This window comes from Kalmanozyma brasiliensis (assembly GCF_000497045.1).
Source record: "Kalmanozyma brasiliensis GHG001 unplaced genomic scaffold PSEUBRA_SCAF3, whole genome shotgun sequence".
Taxonomy (NCBI): domain Eukaryota; kingdom Fungi; phylum Basidiomycota; class Ustilaginomycetes; order Ustilaginales; genus Kalmanozyma; species Kalmanozyma brasiliensis.
Genome location: NW_015961970.1, coordinates 25,687 through 51,602, shown reverse-complemented (window position 1 = coordinate 51,602; position 25,916 = coordinate 25,687). Strand labels below are relative to the sequence as shown.

The window sequence follows — 25,916 nt, the reverse complement described above, 5'->3', positions numbered from 1 at the left end:
CCCCTCCTCGTTCATATTCACACACGTCACCATCACTCCCTTCCTGTGCTTCTCGAGTCGTCACAGCGAGTTGCTGCCTTTGCTTTGATCGTCACACGAACGGATCCAACACAGCAGGATACCGCTGACCCCACTGCACCAGCTTCGCCCGCAGCGAGCCAACTCAGCTTCCAACAAGTAGCTACACAAACGAAAGACGGCACCGCTTCGTGTTCCCCCGTCGTCCGCATCAGGGCTAGTCCCATAGTCGCCCATCATGCCGATGCTTCTTGACATCCAGCGCAAGCTCTTTGCAAAGTCGGAGCGCGTCAAGTCGCTCGATTTTCACCCCACAGAGCCATGGCTGCTCGCGGGTCTCTACTCGGGTTCCGTCAACATCTGGAACTACGAGACAGGCGCCATCGTCAAGACTTTCGAAGTCACCAACGTACCAGTACGATGCGTCAAGTTCATTGCGCGCAAGAACTGGTTCGTTGCCGGCTCGGACGACTTTCAGCTTCGCGCCTTCAACTACAACACACACGAAAAGGTCATCAGCTTTGAGGCGCATCCGGACTACATCCGTTGTCTCGCTGTTCATCCTACCGGCTCCTATGTCATCACTGGCTCTGACGACATGACCATCAAGATGTGGGATTGGGACAAGAACTGGCGTCTCATGCAGACGTTCGAGGGTCACACTCACTACATTATGAACCTCTGCTTCAACCCCAAGGACTCCAACACATTCGCCTCGTCTTCCTTGGATCGAACCGTCAAAGTCTGGACTCTCGGCACCAGTGTCGCCAACTTCACGCTCGATGCGCACGACAAGGGCGTCAACTACGTCGAGTACTTCCACGGCGGTGACAAGCCATACATGCTCACCGTCGGCGACGACCGCACCGTCAAGGTCTGGGATTACCTTTCCAAATCCTGCGTTCAAACTCTCACCGGCCACACATCCAACGTCTCTTTTGCCGTCTTCCACCCTTCATTGCCACTCATCATCTCCGGTTCCGAGGATGGCACCGTCAAGCTCTGGCACTCCAACACCTACAGGCTCGAATCGACGCTCGACTACGGTCTCGAACGAGTTTGGTGTGTGGCCTACAAGAGGAACGGCAACGATGTCGCCATCGGCTACGATGAGGGTGCCGTGGTCATCAAGCTCGGCAAGGAGGAGCCCAGCGTCAGCATGGACGCAGCAGGCAAGGTCGTCTGGGCGCGAAACTCGGAAGTCCTCAGCGCCAACGTTGGCGCAACAGCAGAGGAGACGGTTCCTGATGGACAGAGACTTCCCGTCACGGTGCGAGAGATGGGCACCACCGAGGTATACCCGCAGCTCTTGCAACACAGTCCTAACGGACGATTCGTCACGGTCTGCGGTGACGGAGAATATATCATCTACACAGCGCTCGCATGGAGGAACAAGGCATTCGGCTCCGGTCTCGGCTTTGCCTGGGCAGGCGACAGCAACACGTACGCCGTCCAGGAGGGCGGGTCCAAGCTCAAGGTCTTCCGCAACTTTAAGGAGCGCCCGGGTCTGATCACGTTGGCGTACAACATCGAGGCGGTGGCAGGCGGTGCTTTGCTCGCTGTGCTCGGCAGTGGCTTTGTCTGCTTCTACGACTGGGAGACGGGCGCGTTGGTTCGTCGTGTGGATGTCGAGGCCAAGGCGGTCCACTGGTCCACCACCGGCGAGCTCGTTGCTGTGGTTTGCGACGACTCGTTCTACATTCTTCGATTCGATCGCGAGGCTTACGCTGCTCACCTCGACTCGGGCGCCGACGTCGAGGACGAGGGCGTCGAGACCGCCTTCGAGGTCGTCACAGAAGTGTCGGAAAGCGTCCGCACCGCCAAGTGGACGGGCGAATGCTTCCTCTACACCAACTCGACCAACCGACTGCAATACCTCGTCGGTGAGCAGACTCACACCATCACACACTCGGACAACGAGATTTTCCTGCTCGGCTACATTCCTCAGCACGGTCGCGTCTACGTGGTCAACAAGGATCTGGCCATCTTCAGCTATTCGCTCTCGCTAGCCTTGGTCGAGTACCAGACCGCCATTCTGCGTGGTGACCTCGACGCTGCAGCGGAACTGCTCGAGCAGGTGCCAGCCGACCAGAGGAATCGTGTCGCCCGCTTTTTGGAAACGCAAGACCTCAAGGATCTGGCTTTGGATGTGTCCACCGACCCAGAGCACCGCTTCGATCTTGCGATCTCCCTTGACAACTTCGACACTGCGCTCGAGATCGCTCGCAGTGGTCCTCAAGTCGGGTCCGAGTCGCGCTGGCGCACCATCGGCGACAAGGCTCTAGCAAGATGGAACGTCGCTCTGGCCAAGGAATGCTTCGAAAAGGCGCAGGACCTCTCGTCGATGCTGCTGGTAGCCACGTCGACGAACGACCGCGAGCTGCTCACGCGTCTCGCCCAGCTGGCAACCGAAAAGGGATCGACCAACGTCGCCTTTGCCGCCTACCTCTCGCTGTCCGATGTGGACTCGTGCATCGAAGTGCTCGAGAAGGCCGGCCGCCACTCGGAAGCCGCCCTGTTTGCGAGGACGTACGCGCCCAGCCGGGTGTCTGAGATTGTCAGCAAGTGGAGGGGCGAGCTCGAGTCGACCAACAGGCATAAGCAGAACGAGATCGCGGCTAGCATTGCGGATCCAGCGATGAACGAGGCGGCGTTCGAGGAGGGGTGGAAGAGCAGTTTGGCCAAGGAGAAGGAGGTCAGGGGCAAGGCGCCAAAGAAGGTGAATGGCGTTGGTGCGGCCTGAGCCGGAGATGTTGTCTTCAATCTACATTCATTCTTGTTCTCAGTGTGAGCGTTTGATCGCAAAGAAGCATGCCACTGAACGAGGATATGCGAGTCATGAGCCGGTGTGAATGGTCTGATGCGGCATCAAAGCGGCAAATTGTTCTTCCTACCGGCGCACGGGCGGAAAAGACGGCCCGACCTAGAACTGGTGGACCCCGCTCTATCTCCATGCCTCTCGGTGCCATCTTTGCACTGCAGCTGTTCTGCAAACGTCCTTCTCCACCACCGCCATCTGTCTGTCCAGCGCATCCTTTCAGCCCCACCATCTCCATCACGCCCTTCGAACCTAGCAAGCCCGCCTGATAAGGATTTCACAATGACGGACCTATTCAAAGCGTCCGACTCTGGTTTGCTGCTGGTCTTTATGGAGCCTGGACCCTCGGTGTCGCTAGAAGAGTTTCACGAATGGTACGACACGGAGCACGTACCTCTTCGCATCCATCGGTTCCCCACCTTCCGCTCTGCAACCCGATACGAGGTGACCTCCACCGCGCTGCACCCAGCATCGGGGACGGCCGAGGTGCCTATCGCGCCGAAAAGCACCTGGGGAGCGTTCTACACGATCAGCTCGAACGTCGTTTTCGGTGAGGAGGCGTATACCAGCCTGAGGAGTCAGAGGAGCGAGAGGGAGGCGGAGCTGTTTACCCGGCTCGCCATTGTCGATCGCCGCATCTATCGGTTGGACTACGACAGCGACACAGACGCGAACATCAAGGTCGAGCGCAAGAAGCTCGGTTTGAACGTCCAGACGCAAGCAGACACCCCCGGGTACCTCGTGACGAACTCGGTCGATGTGGTCGAAGAGATGCAGGAGGAGTACAACAGGTGGTTCGCGGAGGAGCACGTGCCCATGCTGGCCCAGGTCAAGGGCTGGAGGAGGAGCAGACGGTTTACGCTGATCGATAATGGCGTCAATGGCAAGGAGGCCAAGAAGGGCGATGCGGAGGGCGTACCCCGGTGCTTGGGGCTGCATGGTGAGCACACACACAAACTGTGTCCCGCTCCAGACATCGAAAATGTATCACTGACGCTTCTTTTCTTCTATCACACTCCCCGTTATTGGTCGAATCCCGTCAAATGCTCGACTGGTGATACATTCAACCGTGCCCGTCCTCGCTCCGCTCGATCGGCCACAGAATACGACCAGAGCGGCATCGAACAGACGCCCGAGTACAAGCGCGCATGCGACACCCCCTGGCGCACCAAGGTCATCGGTCCTGATGGTCGCAACATCGTGCGGAGGGAGAGGAAGACGTGCGAGCTGTACCGCGCTTGGGACCCCGTGGCTGCGATCGAGGCCGAGGGGCAGAAATGAAGATTCTTGCCCTTCATACTTTTGGGATGAATGCAAAGGCGTCTCCCTGCTCAAGCGCCGAGCTTGGTTCGAAGATGAGAAGCTCGGGCTCGAGTCGAGAACTTTCTCGAACGAACGAGCTTTTCAACCAGCTGAACGGCAGACGCACTGCTTGAAAGATGTGCGATTGAGCAGGTAAGCCGACTATACAAGGCCTGGGTGAATGAAAGGAAACGCTGCTTTTGGTGCACGCCTACTGTTCCGTCTTCCTCCTCTTGCCCTGCGGCCACTTCATGCTGTTTGGCAGCGCCTCGACCGCCTCCCCGCTCAGCCTCTCGGCAGTGGCCAACCTGCCGTTCTGCACGAGCACCGCGTCCATGATCACCAGCGCCGCCATGGCCTCCACGATCGGCACGGCCCTAGGCACGACACAAGGATCGTGCCTTCCCCTGGTGTTCAACGTTCCCTCCTTACCATCGTACGTCGCGGTGGACTGGTTCTGGCTGATGGTCGCGGGACTCTTGAATCCAACACGGAAGTAGATATCCTCTCCGTTCGTAATACCACCCTGAATACCACCAGACCAGTTGGTCACGGTACCCAATCGTCCATCCGCCTTGCGCACAAACTTGTCGTTATGCCTCGACCCCGCCACCTCGGTACCCCTGAAGCCAGAACCGATCTCGAACCCTTTGGTCGCGGGAATGCTCAGCATGGCGTGTGCCAGCTTAGCCTCGAGCTTGTCGAAGCACGGCTCACCGAGGCCGGAAGGCACACCCCGGATGATGCACGTAACCGTGCCGCCGATGGAATCGTTGTTGGCCTTGGCGAGGAGGATGCGCTGACGCATGCGCTCGGCTGCCAGCTCGTGCGGGCATCGAATGGCGTTTTCGTCCACCTTGGCGCGGGTAATCGAGCTAAGCAGTTGACGGAATTCTACGGAAAGCGGTTCTTCCGCTTCCTCCTCGGTGAGGTGGTCCGTGTTGATGATGTTATCGACTTTGGTCTGGGGTGGGCCGTCGGTGGCCGATTCGCCGTAGAAGGACTTGCCCTCGACCTGCACGCCATCCTTGGTCTCGGTGGCGATGGGAGCGCCGTTGGCGACGTCCTTGGCGAGCTGCTCGCCCGGGTAGCGCGGGATGTGCACCTTGCCTACGCTGGATACGAATGCAACGATCTCGACGCCGTAAGCTTCCTTGAGGTACTTCTCGGCGAGTGCACCGGCAGCGACACGCCCGATGGTCTCACGAGCTGAGCTGCGTCCGCCTCCGGAGCTTGCTTTGACGTTGTACTTCTCGAGGTAGGTGAAGTCGGCATGCGAGGGGCGCGGGTAGGCATCGAGCGTCTCATCGGTGTAGTCGTTGGGTCGCTGGTCCTGGTTGCGCACGAGCATGGCGATGGGCGTACCGAGGGTCACGCCTCGCTCGACGCCGGACTGGATTTCGACGCGGTCCTTCTCATCGCGAGGCGTGGTGAGGTTGGACTGGCCGGGTCGACGACGCGAGAGCTGGGTTTGAATGTCTTGAGGGTCGAGGGCCATGCCGGGGGGCACGCCGTCGACGATGCAGCCGACCGAGGCGCAGTGTGACTCGCCGTAGGTGGTGACGCGGAAGTGCGAGCCGAAAGTGGACATGTTGGCGGTGTTTGAGGGAGAGGATGACGTGAGTGAAGGAGGTGAAAGGGAAGAGAGACAGATGAACTGGAAGAAATGTGACTCGTTGCGTGTGAGTGCGTGATTATGCAGCTCTAATTTCATTTCTTCTTGCTGCTCTGCTCGGCTGCCGTGTGATGTCGCTTTGAAAATAGCAGCAGCAGAAGCCTGATCGCCGATACGCAATCTAATCTTTGCATGCTTGTGTTGGTGCGTGTTGGTCTTCGCAACGCTCACTGAGAACAACACGGATACTTACTCGTCGAGCAACGCCACCGACAACGTCAAGCATCGCCACTGTCGTCCAATTAGGATGGCATCGACGTCGTCTATTGGCAACGCGTCGCTCGCCAATGCTTCCTCGGCACAAGCTTTCTATTCACACTTTCGATCGAGCACCGATGTGCTTCTGAGCCAACTCTCGGACAGCGTGACGACGCAGGAACAGCTTCAGCAGGCGGTGCAGACATATGCTGGACTGAGCGCAGAGCTGACTCAAGCAGTCGATAGCGGCATCCTGCCAAGCCACGATCAGGGCGTGCACAAGAGGAGGCTCGAAGAGATTTCGGCAGCATTGGAGGAGAAGAGGAAAGGGTTAGGGCAGCGACCTGAAGGCAGTGGCGTGGGAAAGAAGAAGGCTGGCTTCGCGTTCAAGCGCAAGCAGCCGGCAGTCGCAGCAGTCACACAGTCATCACCAACGATAGCACCACAGGCTCTTCCGACTACGAACGCAATCGATGGAACGCAAGACGGGACGGTCCCGACAGTCCAAGGTAGACAGTCGAGTCATGTGACGATATCAGCATTGCGCGGCACTCGATACAAGCATTCAATCATCTTCTCGGCGATAGAGTCCAGCAAAAGCGTCTCGATTGATGTGACAGACATCTCAAACTCGATTGTCGACCTCCGACCGCTCACCTCAACATATACGATCCTCGCGGTGCAGATCCGCTCCGTGACCAACTCGTCTCTTCTGCTACCGCCGATAGAGGGCAGCATCATGATACACGGACTCACCAGTTCTCTGCTCGGCGTCCCCTCATGCCATCAGTTCCGCATGCACAACTCGAAGGACTCGGTAGTCGAGCTGTCTACCAAACGAGGCAGCGTTGTGACGCTCGAAGGGTGTTCCGCGATACGCTTTGTGACAAACCCGCAAGAGCCGATCAGGGTGCAGGACTTTGATGACTTGATCAACAGCGAACAACTCAGGCAGCAGGACAAGCGCCAACATGAGGCCAACTTCAGCGTAGTGGCGCGCAGCAATGATAACTGCTTGGCAGACAAGGTCGAGAGCTTGTCCAATCACGACAGCTCGATCGGAGAGTCTGTCAACAAGTTTCTCGTCGAGCTTCTCAAGTCAGAGTAAAAGCATCAGCATCAACGCATACCCGCACGACATTGCATGACCATCATCCTTGTATTTGTAGAACTACGCAGCAACTTGACATCACTCGTTGCGCATGATCAGACTGACACCGTCCCTCACAGGCAGCACCACCACCTCGACCCGCTTGTCCTCCCTCACCACCTTGTTGAACTCCTTGATGGCATCCGCGTTCTCCTTCCCAATCGCCAACATCTCCTGGTCCACGAGTCCTTCGGTCCACGGCGTGCCCTTGTACAGCGTGTTATCCACCACCAACAGGCCGTTCCTCTTGAGCAGTCCCTTATCGAGGATGGTCTGGAAGTACCTCTTGTACCCTGGCTTGTCGGCGTCGATGAAGATGATGTCGTACGCCTCTTCGTCGGTCAGGATGTTCTTGGCGATCGTCTCGAGGTGGTCGACGGCGTTACCGACCTTGACGTCGATCTTGTCGCCCAGACCAGTCTCGTTGAACAGCGGGCGGGTGAAGTTGTCCAGGTAAGGGTCGATCTCGAGCGCTGTCACCTTGCCTCCCTCGGGCAGTTGTTGAGCGATGCAGACCGTCGTGGTGCCTGTGAACATGCCGATCTCGAGCGCCTTCTTAGCGTGCGTGAGCTTTGTGAGGAGACCGACGAAGTTGCCTTCGTATGCGCCCGCAGACCACGCAGCGGAGAGGTGGAAGAGCGTCTCCTTGCGAGACCACGCGCCTTCCCAGTCGTGCGTGGCGGTCGCTTTGAGCAGAGGACGCTGGACGGCAGGCGCGGCCGAGGACACCTGGTCGAGGTATGGGTCGAGGCCAGAGAGCAGAGATGAGACCATCTTGAGTTGGGCCAGCTGCTCCGAAGTGGCAGGCTTGGATGTGTCGAGCTGCGAAACCACGCTCTGTAGCAGCTTGGATGCCGAGGTGAGCGGCGACTCGACGGGAAGCTCAATGTCGCTCATTGCGGAAAAGTTTTCTTGATAGAGGGGTGGGCTCGGGGTGGACGAGCTCAAGGATCGGATCGAGGTTGGGAGGAAGGAGGAAGGGCGGGAAGAACAGCGCAGCACATGTCGAAGAGAGGCATCAGACACTTAGGTAACGGCTTGACACTCCCAGGCTCGTACACGAGGAGCAACACTCAAAGACAGCGAGAAGAACGGAGTGCTGATCATCAGCTGCATACGCCGTTGGCTGTGCTCGTTGACAGGCACCGGAGAAGACACCCGCATGCCAGGGTCCAGCAAGAAGAAGATCTCGCCTTGTCATTGAGGGACGTGCACTGTGTCGAGTTGACGCACAAAAACGCATTTTGCTTGCTCAGCCGTGCATGCCGTGATGAGATCGTCAAATGTTAAAGTCGTACCTTTCTCGGCGACAATGTGAGATCGTAGCCTCATTTGAGATTGCGTGTGACCGACACCAATCACGGCAGCTGCAAGTGACCGGTGCGGGGTTGCTTCAAGCTGCACCTCGCAACACCATCTCAAGCCATCACCTCTCAGCCTCGCGGCACTTCGACTTTGCGCTCGCTGAAGCCGTCGGGCAAGGTCAGGCCGGATGAGGTAGTCGCTCGTAGCATTGCCGCCGTACTTACCGGCGTACCTTTCTCACGATGGATCCGTTTGCCAGCTATGCGCCCATCGAAAACCCACAGCAGTTCTGGGCCGAACTCGACGAGATCCTTGACACGCCCTTCCACCCGCCGTCGCAGTACGATACTCCGCATGCATCGACATCATACGAAGCGACTGGCCATCAAGACGATGCTATCTTCCAGGCAAAGCGCACCTACACCACCAGCATTCTCGCCAAGTTCCTCCATCTTTGTGCCGCCTCGTTCAACGACAATCTCACCTCCGAATACAACCAAGAGTACTGCATCAACCGCCTCTTCTCTTCGACAGCCTTTCGCGATGATGTTGATACAGCAGCCGGCGAGACTCCCACCAACATCGCAATGCATCAGCTCGCCGCAGAGGAAGCGATACGAATCATGCAAACATCCACCTCTATCCCCATCCTGCTCATGACCTACGAGATCGTGCTCCAGTACGGCGATGCGTTTCCTTCCGCATACAAGTCGATCCAGACGTCGGCCTCGGCAGTCTCCTTTGTCGGCGTCCGCGCTTTCTTGCATCGACTCGTGCATCAGATCTGGGCGGGCAGCTATGCAGCACAGGCAGAAGCAAAGATCGGCATCTCAGAGTCGGGCGCAGTCGGCTGGAGCGGCGCTCACTGGGACCAGGAGCGTTCAGCAGCATCGAAGTCTTCACACTCAACAAGCTCACGGCCTTCCTACACCTCGCGAGGTCTCACCTCTTCGTCCGCCTCCAAGGACATCGCCATTCAGATCAGTCTGCGCGAGAAGGCCGCCCGCATGCTGTACGAGGTCTGTCGTGTTCAGAAACTCGAGCCGGATCATCTCAAAGCTTTCGACGAGCGATTCATCCACCACCTATTTGACCTCGTTGAAGAGACCCGTTTCCATCACGATGAGGACTTCAACTACCGCCTCATCAAGCTTCTCGTCGCCATCAACGAGCAGTACATGGTGTCCACCCTTACTTCCTCTGCTCCCGCTCACGCCTCATCCGCTCCCGGTCAGATCAATTCGGCAACTCCCACCAGCTCAAGACCCGTCAACCTCGTACTCAGCGTCCTGCAACAGCGACTCAACGCAAGCAAGACCTTTGGCGAGAACCTCATCTTCATGCTCAACCGCGCCAGCAGCTCCGACGCCGAAGATGTCTGTATGCAGCTGCTTGTGCTCAAGCTCCTCTACCTTCTCTTCACCACCAAGGAGACCGCATGCTACTTTTACACCAACGACCTCCGCGTTCTGGTCGATATCTTCATCCGCGAGCTGCACGACTTGCCGGATGAGAGCGAGTCGTTGCGGCACACCTACTTGCGAGTATTGCATCCGCTGTTGACCAACACGCAGCTGTGCACGTATCCGTATAAGCGGCCCCAGATTAGGAGGCTATTGAAGGGCTTGATTGCTCATGGGCATCTGAATGACATCTCGACTACAACGACGAGGTTGGTGGAGCGGTGTTTGCGGGCCGAATGGTGTGTCGAGCTGGACAGGTTGGATGGAACGGAGCGAGTTGCAGTGGTTGAGCCTATCGGAGGAGGCGAGGCACATGTCAAGGCGATGCACGCGGGAGTTACAACAGAAGGTCTGCCGATGCTGGCGACAAAGATCAAGGAGAACAGCAACTCAGTGCAAGCTACAGCTAATTCGCTGGCCATCACAACAGAGGACGAGGTGGCCAGTCCCATCGACATCCACACGACGCTCTTTCCGTCGAGCATGAGCACGGAGGGCACCTTCGATACCGCTGCCCTCGACCACGAACACACTGGGTCCCTCAATGTACCCTCCACCATGCGCACACGCGACAAGAGGGTAGCGTCGCTCTCGCATCCACGCGAAGAGTCGGTCGGAGGCACGCTCCTGCGCCCTACGTCTGCAGCCTCGCTCAGCAGAGCTACTGGCAAGCAGCACAGCAACGGTAAACGTACGATCTCGGCCCAGTCCGCGCCGTGTACGCCTCCTCGGGTCAACTCGCCCTCGATAGGGTCACGGCAGAACTCAGGACTGTCGACGTCAGGAGACTACGAGGACGACGAAGTGGGCTCCACCTCGAGCTCGTGGCATGCGCACATGGCGGAGGACCCCTCGCCCGAGTCTGGCAGGAATCATCACGAATCGGCAATCTCGGTCGGTCCGCACCTCTATCAGTCTTTGCAGACGCAGGAAGCGGCCCCCCGCATCGGCTCGCCGCTGAGCAGCGAGTCGACCATGCAGATCCTCGATGCGCATGTGGGGCATCTCGCCGATGGATCCGACTCGACGGTCGTTGCTGACTCGAACGGTATGTCTACGATCGGGAGCGTCGTGGCAGACGGAGCGCCGAAACGACGCAAGCCGCCACAGCCACCCAGCCAAGCACGGAGAGCTATGCAGGTGTCGTCCTCGGACCCGTCGGTCTCATTGGGCGGCTCGAGGTGCGCCAGCCCGTACGCCGGGTCTTCGGCGAGCGGCTCACCCTCTACGGAAGATGTACCCCCCGGTCAAGCTGCGGGAAGTGTGGGCAAGAGTGGCGGTCGAAGAAGACCCCCACCTCCCCCACCATCAGCGACCGCCCCGACCGCGGCGAGCACGAGTGTAGCAGGCAACGGAGAGATGGGAAGTGGAGAGGACGCGGACGAGCTGGCCAACGCACAGAGCTGGTACATCGCCGAACGGCTGCGTCGCGGCTTACGCATTCGTTAGACGCACTGAACGCTACTTTCCTTCTCAATGATATTGGGATGAGAGCAATCGAGTGTGTGTGTGTGTGTGTGCCATCGTGGTGAATGATGAGGGTTTGTAATCGACCATCGACGTTGGCAGGACCTGCATTTGAGGTTTGGCCGATGCTGTTTGCGTGGGAAGACTGACATTGGCAGGACCGGCGTTTGCGATTTGGCCGCACGTCACGAGCATCGACATTGGTACCGCAGCCTTGCTCGAGCCGTCGATCGATGGCCGTGCACGACCTTAGAATCTAGTCAATCAGCGTGTGCAGGGTTTCGAGGAAAGTCTCCTGGCCCAGACCGTGGCAGACCGCGAAGAAGATCTTCCTCACACTGCCGAAACGGCTGGGATGGTGCGTCGATCTGTCGAGTGCAGCTGGCGGTCCTTCGACGCTGCTTCTCCTGGCCCTTGCCTTCGGACTGCTGCTGCTCTTGACGCGTGCTGCGGGCAGATGGGGCGCCAGGCAAGCGTCCGCCGGCAGGTTGATCGACATGAACCGGAAAGGAGGAACACCTTTGAATAAGCATTGCATCATGACCAGTGCCACCAAGGATGGCCATCATGGCCAAGGCTTGACGTTAAAGTCCGATTAGGATTGCGGCGGTCAGCAGCTTGCAGCAAGAAAGACGACAATCGACGACGTCAGCAGCACCTGCGTCAAGCGAACAAGCACAGACGTCTCTGAGCGCTGCTCATCATGTCCGATGGAGAGTGCCTGATAATTAAAACGAATGCAAGGTATGATAACAAAAAACGAATGGGTTTCTTCCACAATTCTACTCCTTCTTCTCTTCCGGTACCGGCGCAGGGAAGTCCATGGGATCGTCCCAATTGATGTTATCCGGTGTGCCTTCGATCCTAGGCTTCTGGGTTCCGAAGATCTTGTCCCACAGTCGGGTCTGCTTTCCGTAGTTTCCGCTCTTCTTCCACCCCTGACGATGATGAATATCATGATCCTCGAGACACAATTCGGCGTCGAAGTAGCGCAACATCCACGTCGTGGGGTTCTGGAAGTAGCCACGCAGACCGGAATGACCGGAGGCCTCGATGAAGAGGATGTAGCAGGTGCTGACCCACCAAGTGGCAAAGTTAATTCTCCAGCTCAACCAGGCGAGGATGGGGATGCCAACCATGTCGAAGAACTCCTGTTCATGATCCGCAAACGCACCGAGAGCGGCGATAGGATGCTTCGTGGTATGGTGCTTACGATGGAACCTCCAAAGCCAGGGAACTTCGTGCATCAGACGATGGTACCAGTAGAACCAGAAGTCGACGGCGACGGCGAACATGAAGCAGTTCACCGGCAACATTGCTACCGTGTACCAGTCCAGCACTGGCGCAGAAGGCTCGTACAGGTAAGGGATAGCGATGGTCGCCCGACTGATGACGACCATGAACAGACCCAGAGCGACACTCGTCGTGTCGACATCCGGCACACCGTCTCGGCCCGCAGCACCGTCGAACGTGCCGAACTTGGTCGTCATCGCGTTGTTCCACGCGAACACCTGCGTACCGTAGACGATGAAGTAGGCGAGATAGAGAGTCGTTGCCACCCACACGGGTACCTGGATGCCGGTGTACTGGGTGAAGAAGTGATGCACGAGCAAAGGGCCGAGGGCTCGCGGCGCGATGTAGCGGTGCATCTTCCACACGGGGTAGACGGGGACCGGTGCGGATTTCGGGTAGACCGGCGGCGCGGGAGCGGGGTTGGACGGGTCGTTGGCGGTGGCCACGCCGAGCCAGATGAGCGAGCGCTCGTGGAAGGTCCATTCTGAAGAAGGCTTGGTGTGCCAGGAGGCGGTCATGCGGCCTTTGTTGGCCACTTTGGGGGTGGCGGGCGCGACTGGCGCGGCGGTCGCCGTGGTCGTGGTGGCGGTGGTTGTCGCCATGGTTCGAGTTGTGACTGCTGCTGTGTTCGTGCGATCAGCAACAGGTAGTGGGGAAGAGAGCTGCTGGTTTAGGTTGAGGATCTGGACTATATACTCCTAGCTCGAGATGCACCGCAAGCAGAGCATGTCAAAAAGCCTCTGCTGGGCGGTTCCCTTTTTTCGTGCAAGCTCGCTTACAGCCGCGGCTGCGCCCAGCCTTGTCTTGGGTGGATTTGCGGGGTTATCTTTGACAGCGGCCATTGAAAATTGCCCCCCTTTTGCGGCTCTTGAGCGAGGCAGATCTCAGCGGTTTTGGACAGGCGCGTGAAATTATCCGAAATTTGTAGCGGGTGAAAGGTCGCCGCCGCGCAGCTCCAAATGTCGCTTTGGGAGCGCAGAGCTACACTCTCGGGCCCTGTTCGTCGCTTGGATGCAAAGCTGTCATTGTCCTCGCTTGGGTGCCGTTCGTCGGTCGATGGGGCCGAACAGAGATGCCTTTGCCCCCGTGAGTGGCGATTTGGCGCTCTGTCATTCGCTCAATGGCGACATTGTGATGCAATCAATGCGTGGGTGACAGGTGTAGAAGCTGTCAACGCTGCATCCGATCCAAGTGCTGCCCCACACTGTCACAGCCAGTCAACGAGGAGAGTTTTGGCAGAGATTGCGTTTGTAGTTCATGCGAACGGGTCACCTGTCCATGCTATCGAGGGCCTCCTCTTCCATGCTGAGTCGCAGGATGATCCTCGCACTGGCACACTTCGGTATGCAGCGCGGCGTGTGACTGAGCACAAGGAGCGTTTCACGCAGCCCGATATCGCTGGCAAGACTCTTTGGCCCCATCACGTGGCTCTCAACGATGCGAGCGGCCCTTGTAGTGGTACGTGAAAGAAATGCCTTGAAGCAGGCTTTGCGCGGTGAGTAGCAGGGCCTCATGACGCTCTGCACTCGAGAGCCGCAGCTGTTGCGTGTGCATGCACAGTCATTTTCCCACGCTAGAGCCTTGCCAATCGAGCTCGCTCAGTTTGTCGCCAGCACTGGAGACAGGCTAGCCTTGTTGCGGAGAGACGTGCGTCAACGAGCCCATATGTGTGGCAAGGTCCAGCGAGAGCTGGCAAGATCGCCCTTCCTTCGGCGTCTGATGCTGTGTGCTTGCTTGTTGAAAGCCCCTTCCGAGGAAGCACGAGACACGCAGTACGCTGGACATGGCGCGCTTTGGTCCGCCTCAAAAGCGATCAAAGTGGCCCGCAGAGCCTGGACTTGCGAACGCAAGCATGGACTGCCAACTCGCAAACTCAACCTCTCTACAAACCTAGATTCTAGACATTCTTAACCGACGCTGAGTACCTCAGACGCGTAACTCTCCGACGAAACACTATCATCCGCTTCAGAGACCCGTGATCAGCGTCCATGTTCCTTTGACTTTTCAATGTCTTTTCGTATTGATTGTTATCAAGCACCCCGAGGTGCGCCTTTGCTAGACACCAGCAGCGGTATCAAATCCAGCAAACTTGCCTTACGAGATTGGCTCGGGCGCCAACGCCGTCACGTCCTCGGCCTGCTCGTCGAGCAGCTTCTTTGCACCGTTCCTCGTGCGGTTGCGCAAGCCCTCGGCATCGCTGTCCGCATCGGTCGTGAACCCGCTCGCAAACGCCTTTGGCTTCTCCGACTCGCCGCGCTTGCTGAGCTTCGCCCGTCCGCTCTTCTTGTCCAGCGCCCGACCCAGTCCATTCTGGAAAGCGAGGATAGTGACAAACGTCAAGATATGGCCGTAGAAGTAGACGGCCTTCCAGCCGGCAATCGACGCGCGCAGCTCAAGCAGCATGAACGGCGCAACGGCGTAGTTGAGCGTCGCCTGCGAGGCCAACACGGATGCCGTGCAGTACGCCAGCTGCGGCACCGAGAAGGTGTGTACATTGGCGAAGGTCGGGTTGGCCACGTTGGGCTGAGAGAAGAAGACAGGTCGTAGATGCTTCCTCAGCGTCTTTGCTGCCGACTGCATGAACCCGGCCAGGACGAAGCTGAGGTAGTAACCCGGTTCCAACCCGTGCCAGAACGCAGAGGTGAAGAAGGTGGTCATGGTCGATTTGAACCCGGGCTTCTTGCCAGGGCGAGCGATGCGCTTGTAGACGTTGTTTCGCAGCCACACGTTGGTGTTCATGTTCCACGCGTCGAGCAGCTCCTTCCAGTTGTTGGCAAACTCGATCTTGGGGATATCGACATTGCGGCATCGATTCCAGCGCGTCTTGCCGCTGGTGGGGTCGACGCCGTTGTAGCCGAGACCGGAGAGGATACACGCGCCATCGGTGAGCGACCAGATTCCGTAGTACTTAGTGCGCGCCATGAAGCCGGCCACTTGGATCCAGACGAGTTTTTGGTACCAGCGAAGGTGGTGCAGACCGCCGTGGAGACCGATGAGCTTCTCGTAGGAATAGGCGGGCGCAAAGACCGAGTAGATGGCCATAAAGCCGATGCCGGCGAAGAGCTCACGGAAAGAGGCGAAGAGGCGGCCGTTGGGGAGAGAAGCTGGACCAGTGCGGCCGGTAGCTTTCTCTTTGCCCTTGGGTGATGCGAACAGCTCGCCGGTGCTCCAGGCTCGGTAATCGCAGAAGCGGGTGGAAGGGCCGATCAAGACACCAGGAAAGTAGAACACGTAGCCCAGGAACTCGAGGATGGACGGCATCTTGGTGATACGGCTCTTCTTCTGCGAGTCATCGCACTCGGCCTCTGTGCGGATCTGACCATCGTAACAGTCCCAAGCGAACGTGGTGAGGTTCATCACAGCGACCATCTGCATCGCCGTGATCTCGAGCGTCGACAGAGGGATGCCTCCAAACTTGCGAACACCATGATTGTAGGTCAAGTGGCCCATCTGCAGTGCAAACACGAGCCAGCCCATGTTTTGGCCGCCGACCTTGAACATGCAGATGAAGTAGGTCAGCAGCGCCGAGCCAAGGAGCTGTAGAAAGCCGCCATAGAGATTGAGGATGGGCACGAAGAAGATGAACGAGATAACCAAGCTGTAGAGATGCTTTGCTGCGGGCGATGGCAGGTATGGAAAGACAGCTGCCAGAGGGAAGGCCGAGAGCAAAGAGATGAAAAGCTTGATGTAGTCGATGGGTGCACCGGCCGCATCGGCGATGGGCTGGAAGACGGATTCCAGCATGATGGCGGTGGTCGAGGGGCTTGTGACCTCTTGATCGCGATACTTGCTGGGTCGACAGTCCGGAGGCTCGGATGATGGTTGTGGTGGCAGATGAAGAGATGGATGGCTTGATGTGACTGTGACTTGAGCGATTGGCCGCTGAAGCCGAGCCAATGAGCAAGATTCTTGGGCTGCTGTCACGCTCCCCTCTCAAAGCGGGGAAGCAAGCAAACATGAATAAAGGCCCCAAAAAGTTCGGCTGAAAACCGGTCCAAAAAGTGACTTTGTGGAGGCTTCTTCGGCTGGCCCGTGACACGCTCTAAACGTCATCGGATCGACCGACTTTCAATCCAAAGATGAGCCCGAAAGCTTATTTGCAGCTGTGACGATACAGCGGATCCGGGATGACAGGCGACTCAGTCACAGACTGGCTACGCCGAGGAGCAAAGTGGATGATTGTGCGTGGGAAAGGGCGATAAGAGGTGTGACCAGCACTTGGTACATGAAAGGGCCACAGTCGCATCCTCTTCGTGGTGGTCACACTGCGATCACACTTTCGTAGATGAAAAGACTAGATGCAAGATCAAGGATATACAGTGCAAAAGCAATCAAACGACGAAAAGGAGGTCCATGTCGATGGGATGCGACGAACTCAGCTGCGGCTTCTGGCTGTACTTGCTCGCCAGCACGTCGCGCACCGCGTTGAGCATCTGCTTGTACGTCAACTGCTGGTACTGGTTCATCACCGACAGGAAGGCAAACGAGCACGCGCCCGTCGCCTTGCCCGCCTCGGTAGCGTCCGCACTCGTCTGTGCATCCTTGCAGCCACTCAGCATCACCACGTCGGCACCGCTCGATCGCGTCTGCTTGGTGATGTCTTCGGCGCCGTTGGTGTTCTTCGCCGAGGTGAATGTGGAGAAGAGTCCCTTGGCCATGCCCATCACATCACCGCGTGCGTAGTTCATCGCAGCGCCCATCAGACCCTTGCCCACACCGGCAATGACATTGGGCTCCTTGATGTTGCCCGAGGTGGAGTAGACGTAAGGCAAGTCGAGCGCCGTTCCAGAGTGACACGAATCAAAGATGGCTGTGAGACGGCATCCCACGGGTAGTGGGCGAACCATGATAGCGTGCAATTCGTCGTCCTCCATCTGACCCGCTTGCTGGTAGTCGACAGGGATGATGGTCTCGTTGTATCCGTCCGCCTCGTCGCCTTGAGAAGCTTTCGCCTGGCCACCGTGACCGCTGTAGTGGAAGAAGAGCGCATCGCCTGGTGACGCTCCGCGTACCAGCCAGTGCATGGCCGCCGTCATGTTTTGCCTCGTCGGAATGCTGCGTCCATCCCGCTGGTCGTCAGTCAGTACCACCATGTCGTCGTCCTTGTATCCGCGCTGCCTCAAGAAGTTTTGCACGTTGCGCACGTCGTTGATGCATCCTCGAAGCTCGCCGTTCTGACCAAAGTAGTTGATGCCGATGAGCAGAGCCTTGCGCTTGCCCTGCATCGACGAGTACTCGTAACGCTGGTTGCCCATCATACCACCCTGAGGGTTGTAATTGACGTGACTCGAGGCATACTCGGGCGGGCCAACTTGGCCGCCGGATTGCGGAGCGTAGCCGTAGCCCATTTGCCCCTGAGGACCACCAGGGGGAGGCTGCATGGGAGGACCGCCGTATCCGCCCCCGTAACCTCCCTGCTGGGGCGGAGGTGCACCGTAGCCGTATCCTTGCTGTCCGTATCCACCGCCTCCGCCGCCGCCGCCGCCGTGCGTCGACTGATAGTGGTGACCGCCCTGCCCGGGGTACGCCATGCTTGCGAGGATTGGATTGAGTCTAGTGCTGTTCTTGCGTGCGGGTCGTTGTGTGGACGATGTCTTTCGAGCACGCTTGTGTCGTAACCTTGTGCTGTGGCTGATATAGTGGTGAAAGAGGATATCGAATGACCACGGGAGTTGTGAAATGGGCGTAAGCTGAGAAGCTGTGCAGCAGGCTGTACTGAGCGTGGACTTGGCTAAAGTCCAGAACGGGGACCGTGCGTGCCTTTTCTTAGGTGCCAAGCTGCTGCAGCTGCTGAAAGCCGGCGGCGGCTCAGCCACCCGAATCTGTGTGAGCGAACAAATTCGTGCGAAAAAAGAATGACTCACGTGACCTCGACATTTTGCGGAACAAGCTGCTGCCTGCATCTCAACTCTTCTCGACCCGTATTCCTGTTGCGCTCGACACCATCAGCATCGCTGTTCGGCACACATCAGCCAACGGGCCACACACACAAGATGAAGGTTGCACCATCCGCGAGCGCAGTCTCGTCGCTCAAAGCGCTGCAAGCCAAGATCTTCGGCACGACATACAACCCCACACACGCACGAACAGGATCCAAGGTGCTGCGTCAAAGGTTACAAGGTCCATCGATGCTGACCTACTACCCACCGACGGTCAACTTCAGGTCGATAGAGAAGCTCGCTCCGTCGCTTGGAAGGTTGCAAGATATTCGAGAGATTCAGCGCGAGAAGGACGTTGAGAGGAAGAAGATGCTTGGCAAGGGTCCTCCTAAGAAGGGTAAGTTTCGACAAGACGACAGCAAGTCCACATCCCAGGTCTCGCGAGGGATGTTGGGCGCACGGGCTGATTATGCGTCGATAGAGTATGCCTTGCTGATCCTGTTGCTCGATCTTTGTTCCAAACGTGTCTCGCATTTCAGGCGAGGGTCGTCGTGCGGCAATGAAGGGCAAGAAGAAGTAGCGACTTCTCCGAACCGACACATCGCCCACCTGCTACGCAACGACAAAGTCCCGACTGCGCTGTTCCTCAGCACCGCCGATATTCATCAGCATGTTTCCGTCTCATCAACACATTGTACTTTTAGGGCTTCCACGTCAAAGTCAACGCATCAAGCATCTGCGTACCGTCGAGGTTGCCGTTCTCCTGCAGGGTTGTTGAAGCGCCCAGCCAATCCTTCCGCGTCGCAGCTGTGTTGCGCGTCTGTCTCGAACAGGCGCACAGGCCGGAGTATAGGGTCGATCTGGATCGCGCGCTCGTTGATAGCGTGCAGAGGCATTGTAGACCCATGTGAAGCTCTCGCCAGCGTTTGCTGCGTCGGCTGCTCTGCCTCAGGCCTTTCAGGTGGCCACTGAGGAGCAGCTCTGTTCCATGACGGTTTGCGAAGGTAGTGTGAGCTATCCGCGATCAGTCGGGCTGATGTGGGCTAGAAGATTGTGTTCGGCTGTAGCGTGGAGTTCGCGCTGCGTTTGGTGTGGACAAGGTAATGCTGAGTCATATGATCGACTGTCGAACGTCGGCAACAAGACCAAGATGGACCCTCGAGATGGAACTTTGAGTGCGGCGTGGTCTCGAATCAGAAAGCCGCCTCGTTCCTTTGTCGGAACAGCTTCCGGTTTCAATGCTTTGTGGCTTGCCTGCACCATCAGCCTGTCATGAGTCAGCTGATCGGCCAGCGATCGACCTGTGAGACCCATTACGGCTCCCGACTGAATAAGACCCTGGCAGCAAAGAAGCTTTGATTGGATGAGTGAAGGGCGTGGAAAAGCCGCACTTGCAAGAAGAGATGTTCCATCGCGCAGCAGCAAGCACAGTCATCCTGCGCCACGCCATGCAGGAAGATGGCATGTGTCAATTTCACCGAAGATGGAGCGACGTTGATCAGAATCAGCTGTCTGTCGACAGCTTTGTGTGACCATACCTCGCTGACGAACCCGTTCCGTTGTGATTGCGTTCACAGCCGTGACGAACGTGTCGGAACGGAGCCGGTCACTCGCTACAACATCCGACGTCGCGTATGGAACAGGGACGTGCGCGTTTGAAGGAGTGTCACTGAGACAGGCAGCACGTCGTCGTGCCGAGTCGCATAGAGGTAGGCACCTTGAACGTGCTTGCGATATCTCGCCGCCTCCTTGCACCTTGAAATAGCATCGGTAAGACGACAGAGAGCAGCAGGACCAACTCTGGAGGTGTCTGCTTTCAAAACAATTTCATGCTTGTCTTGGACGTCGAAGAAGACGCCGTGCTTATGCAAAGCGCTCAAGTGGTAACTCAAGCCAGCCATCCCATCATTGCCGAAGGCTTTGCCGACACGGTACCGAAGCAAAGGCCGAGCGGCGACGCTAGAGAATGGAAGCGAGAAGCGACACCAGAGCAGAAAGTCGTCACTGCGCGTCTTGAGTGCGCTTGACACGATGAAAGGTTGAGCACGAAGCAGCTTTTTCCGACGAGTGAGGTGGCGAGCTCCCATGTGGTCGTGAGGTCGACAGCTGTGGCTGTTTGACTCGTGGATAGGAATGTCGAGGGTGAGCACCATCCGCTGTAGAGGGCGTACAGATGGCTATCGGTGTCGCTCAAAAGTCATCACTTTGTTCCTCATCGTTGGGCAACGTGGCGCTGCCAAGGGTCTGAGTGGCTCATCGTTAACCCTAGGGTTCAACCCAAGAGGCCGAATCATTTTGACTACGGCAGGAGGTGGTAGCCGACGGTGCAGCCGAGCCGGGCCCTCACAACGAAGCGAGAGAGCGAAGCAGCCGATACAGCCAAGGCAGCAAGCCCCACGGCGACCAAGATGGTGCTAGCGAGGTGGGCGAACCCCTTCGCAAATGACCGCCACCAAAGCGCCAACGAGCGATTTCGGCAAGCAGAGCAAAGCAGAAAGAGCAACAGGGTCCGGCAAAGGTGTTCAAAGGGTCGTAGCGAGGCGAGCCGAGCGGTGTTTGCAGCAGCGAACGAGGCTGTTGCTGTCGGTCAAGTTGGTCGACCACAGCCGGCCTTGCGAGCTTCGCTGGTCGCTGCACAAGCAAATGTTGACCCGTCGTCGCCTTTTCCCCCTGAGAAGAGAGCAAGAAGAGTCGGAAAGTGAAATGGAGGCGGGTTCGACGGACCGCTGAGCGCCGCAGGGAGCGGGACCAGCTGAGCTCTAAATTGTGGGCGAGGTGCAAGCGGAGAGACGCAATCTTTTAAGGGAAAGAAAGACTGGTACCCAGCGCCGCGTGTCTCAAAATGCAAGATGCAATCGGTGGTGTAATCTTGCATTTCAGCCCTCCTCTGCCTTTGTCGAGAATTTCGCTTGCTGGCTCGAATGTCGTCATCATTCGCGCGTTTATCAAAGAAAAGCTAAAATTCGGAAATGAGATCTGGCAAGCGCAGCAGTCAGGGGCTTTTGGCTGTCAACTCCTGTTTCGTTCATGCAGACGCCATGCAGAGTTGCAGACGACGCTGCGCTGTTTACGCAAGCTCGACATGGTAAGGACACACCTTGTATGGCATCTGACTATGGTTCTGAAGGCAAGGTAGTTGCATTCAAGGTCGATGAGAAGCTTCTGGACGGAAAAGCAATCGTTACGGGGCAAGCCGAGGCAGCAGCCCGTCTTGTCGGGACTGTCTTCGTAGCAAGAAGCCGAGGCCAAGCGCAAATGAGGCTGGGAGCACCAACGAACAACCCACCTTGACCTGGAGTCGAGCCTGCCCCTGCGCCTTTGTCCGCTCCTTTAGGGTGGACTTTCCGAGGATTAACAATACCACGTCCACACGCGCACTTCCAAGAAAAGCACTTTCGAGGAGCTTCCGAATCACATCACAGCACAGTCATACGAGTCGGAGGGTCCTGCAAGTCCATCAAGGGTTTAACCTAGGATGAGAGGATCCAAAGCTCGCGAGAGGCCAGCAGCCAGGCGGGGACATGCACAATTCAGTCCCCGACCTCAACGCTGACCTGAGGCAGGCCACACCAAAAGAGAAAATTCGAAAGCAGTGTGTGTCATTTTTGTGCGCTGCAGACTGTTCTTTTTCCCCAGGGGCTGGTTTCTCTTTTCGTTTCTGCGAGATCTGACGCAATGCCTGTTCGAGATGGGTTCATACTTTCCGAACGAGGGCGAGAATACGGCCACCGACGGCAGAGAGAGGGTCCACTGTATGAAACACATTGCAACAGCAGCTAGAGTCTAGGTCTGCGCAGCACGAGCTGTGTTCGTTTCCGGCTGGCCGGTGTGCGTGCGAGCCATGTTGACTGCGCGTTGTCCCTGCAATTCGGTCAACCTTTTTCTACGGGGTGAGGCGCGCAAATTGCCCAGAGCGGAGACCGCAGCAGCCCACTTGACCGACATGGCATAGGTCCTCCCCTGACCGAACAGGGCCCAGTGACAGTGTGATTCTAGAATTGTGTCGGTGGCTCTGTCTATCTCTCGTCATTGGTTCGCCGCTGCCCGGATAGCCAGGACTGTCCGAGCTTTATCTGGAGATGCTCAATCGACGGAAGCGATCCGCCACTGATGAGCTCTGTGACAGATCTGCTGACGTTGACTGCCAAAGTGGTCACAAGCCAAGCCAAAGCCAACCCTTTCATGCAATCCTATGCGCTCGTTGCCTCTCGTGCAGCCTCGACAGGAGCAAAGAGGCAGGCACTGCCCGACTTCGGCTACGCCATTCTTCGCTAAAACAAGGTTTCTTGGCCGTAAAAGTGCCCATTTTTTATAATACACTTCTATTTTTATTTTCGAGGCAGGAGGGCAGCAAAGCGCAGCAAAGGCAAACAAAGATTATGCTCCTGACACAGACCGCGCTGCGCAGCGCAGCGCTGTGCCGTGCAGCTCTGCTCTGCCATTGTTCTCTCTAACCGGCTCAATGCTGCAGCCCTCCTCGTCCTGCTTCCCGGCCAGCGGACCTGACAATGCGCCCTTCGAATGGCTAGCAATGCCATTGCCACCTCACGCTCTCGCTCCTGTTCCCTCCAGCTGACCCTTGCCTCCGTCGTCCTCCTCTCCCTTTGTCGCCATCATCACCCTACCCCTCTCCTTGCCACCTCCTCCAACAGATCCCTTTCTGCGCTGTTCCTTCTCGTCCCGCATTCGAGTCAAGTCTGGCAACCAAACGGCATCATCATCATCGTCACCACCAGCATCACTGGCGTCCGTGGCACCAGATCTGATCCAGACGGCGTCCACTCAGTATACGAGAGCTCAGGTCAGAGTCTACTGGAGATGCTCGTCTGACCACCCGTCTCGCGTCACCGTGTCGCATCACTCCTTTGCGCCAAACCCACATCTCATCCTTTGGGTCTCATATCAACATGCGACCACCACCGCCGCGAGAGCTCGATGCCGCATCGATCCAACTCGACAGGCTCGTCATTCAACGACCCGCCAAGCTCGAACGGTTCTCTTCGACAGCCACCACTGCTACAGCAAGGGCCTCGTCGCCTTTGAACGATGATGACTCGCCGCCTCCAACAGCGACACAGTCCCCACGTCATTCGCATGCTTCAGATCTTTCTGCTCTCCTGTTCTCGTCCAGCGCATCAGCTTCGAAACCCTCGCACAATGACATTTCAAGTCGCACCAGCATGACGAGCCCCGACTCGTGGCGTTCGCTTCTTCCCGAGCATGATCCCTACTTTGCGTCCGATCGCCAGCCGCGCATCTCCCGGCAAGATCTCTCACCGCACAGCTTGCCTCCCACCTCGAGCGCTTTCGATATCGATGCGTACGCAGCAGCCAAGTCGTCGCCTCGCATTTCGACCAGCGATCGTATGTCCAGCTCGTCTCTCGGCACCTCTCGCACCTCCTTCAGCAGCATCATCAGCGGGCCCTCGACCATGTCCATGTCCAATCTCAGCATGTCCAACAGACAGTCGCAGGACTCGGTGAGGTCAGATAGCTGGCGAAGTCTGTTGCCGGACGACGACCGCTACCATGCCTCGCGTGATTCTAGCTCCGCCATCCCACCATTAGGCCTGTCGCCGAATCTCGCATCGCCTGCGCTCTCCGACCGTCTCGAATCGCCCACGTCGTCGGACGGCTCCCATCAGCGCTCAGCACTCTTTGCGCTTCAGACCCCTCGATCAGCTGGTCAGACTTCTTCGACCGATTCCGACTCGGCGGCTCGTCGACATGCGAGCTTCTCCAGCGCAGAGCCCAACAACTCAAAGGCACACACCGCGAGGCGTGTCATGCTTGCTTCAGCTCGCCCGTTCACCAAGTCTGCTTCTCAGCATTTTGAGCGCTCTGCTCTTGCTTATGCTTCATCCTCTTCGTCGTCTTCCTCGACTGGCGTAGTGTCGCCGCCTGCGCGCGACTCGCTCGAAGCCGCACGTATGACGCCAGGTCTCTCCCAGTCGACGGCAGAAGACGACTTGGGCGAGCGCGACACTTGGCCTACCAGCCGAATGGGCCCCTACGGCCGTTACGGTCCTTCTTCGTCCAGCTCCTCGGGTCCGTCGACGCCAGAGACAGCACCGTCGCCAGAGAACGGTCCGACGCCCAAGAGCAAGCTGACCGCGGCCGCGCTCGAGGAGCAGGACCGCACACCTCTGCGAATCATCAAGACATCGGACCATGCAGACTCAGTCGCAGAGGACGAGTCGACTTCCGCGACTACGACCGCGAGAAGACCCTCATTGAATGATGAGGCAGCTCCTGCTTTCAACAAGGCGCGATCGGAAGCAGACGCGGGCGACTCTCCCCAGATCGTGGAGAACGACGATGATGGTCTTCAGTACCCGACTAGCAGGCAGCGCACCTCTTCGTGCAGCATTTCGACTCCCATCAGTCCTTCGTGCATGCCATTCTTCGGCAAAAGATCCGCTCCAGCCGGGGCAAGCATAGCGATGGCGACCGAGCGTAGCAAGTACGTCGTGCTCGTGTCTCTACCTGGGTTCTCGCTCAACTGCATTACGCTGGCTACCAAGCGCAACGCACACGACAGCACGTTGCACGTTGTCGCCGACAAGTGGGACGCTGAAGGAGGCGGACATTTTGAACGCCGCGTTCACTTTTCGGAGAAGGACTGCGACTTGGCCAATGTCAAGGCCGAGTTTGACGGCAACACGCTGCGAGTCACGCTCCCCCGCAAGTCCAAGGCCGGCAACCTCTCGAGCTCTTCCAGCAGTGTTCGATTTTGAGGGGTAGTCCCCTTGTTGCTGCATCTGCATACACATTATCACGAACCACCGTGCATACCCGGGGTTTCACTCCGCATCCTCATACTACGTCTCTTCGTAGACCAGCATATCATCCATCGTCTGTACTCTTCTCCTGCATTATCGCATCATCATTGTTTCGGTGTCTCTGCATGGTGCTTTTACAGTGTGGTAAGCCTATGACGATTGAGCTGTACAGACTGTGAGGAACATCTACCAGGTCGTCAGCCGGCCTGTCGATGCGTGTGAGCGAGGCTTACATACCTGCCCTTGTTGCCTTTCTTTGTCCACTTGTGTGCAGCAATGTACCGTGGATCGACTTTCACACCAGCTCATCTCGAATTGGACAAGCTGCTGAAAGGTGCTGGCTCTGCTCTCCGCACCCGGATGCAATCGGAACGCTACCCGAGGTGTCAGTCTTTGACTCCGACAGCTTTCAGCTTTTGCCGGCAATTTTGATCAATCAGGGTCCAAGACGAGGTTTCTGCAGAGTGACGCGCTGCAGAGGGTCTGCCAAGGCGGCTAATTCGTTCGGATGGTCCGGAAGGTGCTGACCGGGAAGAGTCAGCAGGATCGACGCTTCTCTTATCAAT

General features: G+C 57.6%; 11 protein-coding genes across 11 annotated transcripts; 6 read left to right on the top strand and 5 right to left on the bottom strand.

The window, feature by feature from the left end:
* Positions 1 to 256: 256 nt before the first annotated feature.
* On the top strand, positions 257 to 2,761 carry PSEUBRA_003889 (WD40 repeat; the record flags this gene model as incomplete). The annotated part of the gene is made up of 1 exon (XM_059465218.1): positions 257 to 2,761. One exon carries the CDS (start codon positions 257 to 259, stop codon positions 2,759 to 2,761), a length of 2,505 nt encoding a protein of 834 aa, XP_059321462.1.
* A 357-nt stretch (positions 2,762 to 3,118) lies between these two features.
* On the top strand, positions 3,119 to 4,117 carry PSEUBRA_003888 (Dimeric alpha-beta barrel; the record flags this gene model as incomplete). The annotated part of the gene is made up of 2 exons (XM_016437483.2): positions 3,119 to 3,776; positions 3,939 to 4,117. 2 exons carry the CDS (start codon positions 3,119 to 3,121, stop codon positions 4,115 to 4,117), a joined length of 837 nt encoding a protein of 278 aa, XP_016291022.2.
* A 232-nt stretch (positions 4,118 to 4,349) lies between these two features.
* On the bottom strand, positions 4,350 to 5,729 carry PSEUBRA_003887 (Chorismate synthase; the record flags this gene model as incomplete). Its single annotated transcript, XM_016437471.1, has 1 exon — positions 4,350 to 5,729. The coding sequence occupies one exon, from the start codon at positions 5,727 to 5,729 to the stop codon at positions 4,350 to 4,352; it is 1,380 nt and encodes a 459-aa protein (XP_016291021.1).
* A 331-nt stretch (positions 5,730 to 6,060) lies between these two features.
* On the top strand, positions 6,061 to 7,119 carry PSEUBRA_003886 (Tubulin binding cofactor C-like domain protein; the record flags this gene model as incomplete). Its single annotated transcript, XM_059465215.1, has 1 exon — positions 6,061 to 7,119. One exon carries the CDS (start codon positions 6,061 to 6,063, stop codon positions 7,117 to 7,119), a length of 1,059 nt encoding a protein of 352 aa, XP_059321461.1.
* An 81-nt stretch (positions 7,120 to 7,200) lies between these two features.
* On the bottom strand, positions 7,201 to 8,058 carry PSEUBRA_003885 (O-methyltransferase, family 3; the record flags this gene model as incomplete). Its single annotated transcript, XM_016437463.1, has 1 exon — positions 7,201 to 8,058. The coding sequence occupies one exon, from the start codon at positions 8,056 to 8,058 to the stop codon at positions 7,201 to 7,203; it is 858 nt and encodes a 285-aa protein (XP_016291020.1).
* A 650-nt stretch (positions 8,059 to 8,708) lies between these two features.
* Positions 8,709 to 11,378, top strand: PSEUBRA_003884 (protein of unknown function DUF2013; the record flags this gene model as incomplete). Its single annotated transcript, XM_016437482.1, has 1 exon — positions 8,709 to 11,378. One exon carries the CDS (start codon positions 8,709 to 8,711, stop codon positions 11,376 to 11,378), a length of 2,670 nt encoding a protein of 889 aa, XP_016291019.1.
* Positions 11,379 to 12,178: 800 nt separating this feature from the next.
* On the bottom strand, positions 12,179 to 13,291 carry PSEUBRA_003883 (Fatty acid hydroxylase; the record flags this gene model as incomplete). Its single annotated transcript, XM_016437467.1, has 1 exon — positions 12,179 to 13,291. The coding sequence occupies one exon, from the start codon at positions 13,289 to 13,291 to the stop codon at positions 12,179 to 12,181; it is 1,113 nt and encodes a 370-aa protein (XP_016291018.1).
* A 1,492-nt stretch (positions 13,292 to 14,783) lies between these two features.
* PSEUBRA_003882 (Membrane bound O-acyl transferase, MBOAT) lies at positions 14,784 to 16,433 on the bottom strand (the record flags this gene model as incomplete). Its single annotated transcript, XM_016437466.1, has 1 exon — positions 14,784 to 16,433. One exon carries the CDS (start codon positions 16,431 to 16,433, stop codon positions 14,784 to 14,786), a length of 1,650 nt encoding a protein of 549 aa, XP_016291017.1.
* Positions 16,434 to 17,020: 587 nt separating this feature from the next.
* On the bottom strand, positions 17,021 to 18,220 carry PSEUBRA_003881 (Peptidase C14, caspase domain protein; the record flags this gene model as incomplete). The annotated part of the gene is made up of 1 exon (XM_016437464.1): positions 17,021 to 18,220. One exon carries the CDS (start codon positions 18,218 to 18,220, stop codon positions 17,021 to 17,023), a length of 1,200 nt encoding a protein of 399 aa, XP_016291016.1.
* Positions 18,221 to 18,682: 462 nt separating this feature from the next.
* On the top strand, positions 18,683 to 19,148 carry PSEUBRA_003880 (Ribosomal protein S27/S33, mitochondrial; the record flags this gene model as incomplete). Its single annotated transcript, XM_016437487.1, has 2 exons — positions 18,683 to 18,965; positions 19,108 to 19,148. The coding sequence occupies 2 exons, from the start codon at positions 18,683 to 18,685 to the stop codon at positions 19,146 to 19,148; spliced, it is 324 nt and encodes a 107-aa protein (XP_016291015.1).
* A 4,327-nt stretch (positions 19,149 to 23,475) lies between these two features.
* On the top strand, positions 23,476 to 25,305 carry PSEUBRA_003879 (HSP20-like chaperone; the record flags this gene model as incomplete). The annotated part of the gene is made up of 1 exon (XM_016437490.2): positions 23,476 to 25,305. The coding sequence occupies one exon, from the start codon at positions 23,476 to 23,478 to the stop codon at positions 25,303 to 25,305; it is 1,830 nt and encodes a 609-aa protein (XP_016291014.2).
* Between the last annotated feature and the right edge of the window lie 611 nt (positions 25,306 to 25,916).